The sequence below is a fragment of the Triticum urartu genome, unplaced genomic scaffold (genome assembly GCF_003073215.2).
Source record: "Triticum urartu cultivar G1812 unplaced genomic scaffold, Tu2.1 TuUngrouped_contig_4643, whole genome shotgun sequence".
NCBI lineage: Eukaryota > Viridiplantae > Streptophyta > Magnoliopsida > Poales > Poaceae > Triticum > Triticum urartu.
In genome coordinates, this window is record NW_024115248.1 from 11 (window position 1) to 3066 (window position 3056).

Genomic DNA, 3056 nt, shown 5'->3' on the forward strand with positions numbered 1-3056 from the left:
AGTTTCATGATCATCATCATTAACTTCCTCTCTAGTCGGTGCAGGCACCTCAGGAACATTTTCTTGAGCTGCGCCACTCTCCGGTTCAAGAGGCAATACTTCATCTTTTTAGCTCCATGTGAGCTTGTACTGATTCGCGGACATTTTGGTACTTTTGCTTGATAATGTGGATGCATGTATCAGTCTGATGTAGAGGCCAGGGATGACCCTCCTTTTCAAAAACAAAGTCGGCGCGCCTTCGAATCTGGATGTAATTTTTATTATTTCGTGTGTTCGTTGTATTACCATGATTGGAGATGAATAGATTAGAAGTTTCCCGCAAAATAATAATAATTTGCCATAAGTTTAGTATCGGAAAAAGTTAGCATGAAAAGATTAAGACGTGCCTAACTTAGCTTGTAAACAATACAATGGAGTGGTTGGCAATCGCCCAGCATTGTTTATGTGCAACTCCCCTTTTAATCTGTTTTGCTGATTGAGCACTGAGAGCCACGATCTCAGTGGATCGTTTATTTGCCAAAGTGAAGGTTCGGAAGGTCCCAACCCCGTGAATTACAATAATCAGGTAGTACAATGATAGGTTTGCTCTTGACGTCTTCTTGGTGAGCATAAAATAGGCCAAAGAATATGAGTGACATGCAACTAAGTATTGTTATGACGTAGTACAATAATCAGGTAGAACATACTATGTTTCTTCTCTCCGAGAGATGGCGGGACATGCGAGCAGATCCAGTGTTCCTCCAAAAAAGGTCCATGTTGCCTTCAAGTGAGACGGAACTGTTATTTTCAACAAATATACTCTGTGTCATGGCACCCCACCTTGCAGATTATTATCAGACAGATCTAGATGGGTGAGCTGCTTTAAGTCACCAAGCTCTATTGGGATGAAGCCCCAAAAGTTGTTTCGCTGAAGGATTAGGTATTCTAACAGTGCAAGATTACCAAAAGAACCTGGAACTTGACCAATGAAATTGTTGGACGACAAGTTTAACAGTCTTAGCTCTGAAATATTGCCTAGTGAAGCAGGGAGATGACCTTCAAAATTGTTGTTGTCCAAACAGAGATGTTTAAGACTCAGGAGGGTGTCACCAAAGTTCGACGGCACTGTTTTCCCAAGCATATTGGAATATAAGTATAAATATTGGAGAGAAGACTGATTGTATTTGTACAAGGTTTCTGGAATTCCACCTGATAGCATATTTCCAGCAAGGTCTAAATTAACAAGAGATGGGAAAATTCCCATCTCATCAGGAATGGTCCCCATGAGCTTATTTTCAGTAAGCACGATGTCTTCAAGCTGACTGTTATTTTTTAGGCTTGGTGGGATTGCTCCGGTGAGATTATTTGAGGAAAGCCATATTTTCCTTAGATTGGATAGGCGACCTGTACCAAGGGGAATTTCACCCATTAGTAAGTTGGCAGATAGGTCTAGGATCCGTAGCTTGGAGCAGTTTGTGAGAGTATCTGGAATCGTCCCTTGCAATGAATTGTGTCCCAAGTCAAGGTATTCCAGTCTATGGAGACGGTTGAGAGGAGGTAACTCGCCGGTGAAGCCATTTTGGGACAGGTCCAGTGTCCTAAGGAACGTTAGGTTGCCAAGGGAGGGGGATATCCGGCCCAACAACCCTCGGTCGCTGAGGTACAGTTTAGTGACTCGCCCCGAGCTGCAGTGGACGCCCTCCCAACTGCAAAGAGGGACGCTCGCGTGCCAAGATCTCAAGGCTTGTCTTGAGTTGTTGGTGATGGCCCGCTTGAAATCTAGCAGCGAGATCATATCCGTGCTGTTATCATGGACCGTCGTCATTGACGAGCAAAGGATGCTCCCGACTCCGCAAGAAATGAGCAGCAACGGCAGTAGCATAAGCATGGTGGCGAGCCTTGCTGCTTGACTAATGGCCATGTCACCTGCAAAGTTTGAATGAAGAATAAAACATTGTGCGTACTATGTTTACTGCAAGTTTGGTCATTGCGTGCATCAATTGATACACAAGCCTGCAGCTTGCATACCTTGTTTTCAAAGAGAAAAAAAAACTTATGAGTAGGTCATGAACAATACTAATAGGTTTTGTGAGCTTTGCTCTCATGAACAACACTAAGGCCCCGCTTGGATGGTTGTTTCGCAGCCCAAACAACCTGTAAATTATACCCCTGTAGAAAGAAAGCGGGTGGGCTTCGTATAGGTGATTGGATGGTCGTTTTGGGGCTGTAAAACTTACACTGGTTTTTCGTTTTACACCCGTAACAGGCCGGTATATGATACAGACCTGAACTGGTCGTTTTTATCCCCCCATCCCTCGCTCCGCACGACCTAGGAAAGACGAGGCCGAGGGCTGCGCTGCGCCACCGCAGACACAAGGAATGGGGAGGCGCCGGCTCGGTGTCTGCGAGGGGGCGAAGCGATGGCGACATGGTGAGGCTCCGGCTCCGAGGACGTGGTGAGGCTCCGGATCCCGCGACCACGACAGGGGTTAGGCGCCGGGACGGGGGCTAGGCACCAGCGGTGGTGAGCTGACCGCGATGGCGACATCGACTCGCTCCTACTTCTCCTACTCCTCGCCGGCGGTCGTAGTGGCTCATTTTTATTTTTCTATGAAATATGGAGGATAGGAACCAATCCTATGTAGGAATAGAAATCCATTCCTATGAACCAAAGGGCTCTAAAGGAAAAAATCCTATAAGAATCCTATCCTCTAGAATTTCTATGAAATTCCAAAGGAGGCCTTAGGTTTCATGATCCGATGAGGGAAAATACTAGTAGTAGAACCCACGTGAAATTTTTTAGTTTTGCCTTTTGCGAGATTTTTGTTTTTGACAGTAAAGAAGATGGAAGAAGCAGTACTAACTGAGTGAGTAATCCGGAGGAGGAGGCACCTTTGCTTTGCCCAAGAGAGAGTAGCTAGGGCACCTTTGCTCGGCCGAATCGCACGGAACGACAGCCTCTCTTGCATGGTTTTGCCGCCGCCGGCCGGGCTCTGAGGTCTGCCAGCCGTGAAGCCTGTGAGTTGAGTTGGAGGTTGGAACGCTGGATGCATGCTGGACGCTCAACTTGCTTTGCT

At 46.4% G+C, this 3056-nt stretch overlaps 1 protein-coding gene across 4 annotated transcripts; it reads right to left on the reverse strand.

The window, feature by feature from the left end:
* Positions 1-367: 367 nt before the first annotated feature.
* On the reverse strand, positions 368-3056 carry LOC125528113 (LRR receptor-like serine/threonine-protein kinase EFR). Of its 4 annotated transcripts, XM_048692625.1 has the most exons (3): positions 2906-3056; positions 1189-1905; positions 368-1104 (listed from the first exon to the last, which is right to left on the reverse strand). In XM_048692625.1, exons 1-3 carry the CDS (start codon positions 3030-3032, stop codon positions 806-808), a joined length of 1143 nt encoding a protein of 380 aa, XP_048548582.1. In that variant the 5' UTR covers positions 3033-3056; the 3' UTR covers positions 368-805. The 4 variants fall into 4 exon arrangements, with proteins under 4 accessions (XP_048548582.1, XP_048548581.1, XP_048548583.1 ...); XM_048692624.1 differs by having other exon boundaries at positions 368-1905; XM_048692626.1 differs by having other exon boundaries at positions 368-1905; positions 2872-3040.

Excerpts from the sequence above, each read along its gene's own strand:
- LOC125528113 (XM_048692624.1), bottom strand. The coding sequence starts at position 3,032 with ATGCATCCAGCGTTCCAACCTCCAACTCAACTCACAGGCTTCACGGCT. Across the intron at positions 1,906-2,905 it reads TGCGATTCGGCCGAGCAAAG|GTGACATGGCCATTAGTCAA; the intron begins GTGCCCTAGCTA and ends CAAACTTTGCAG.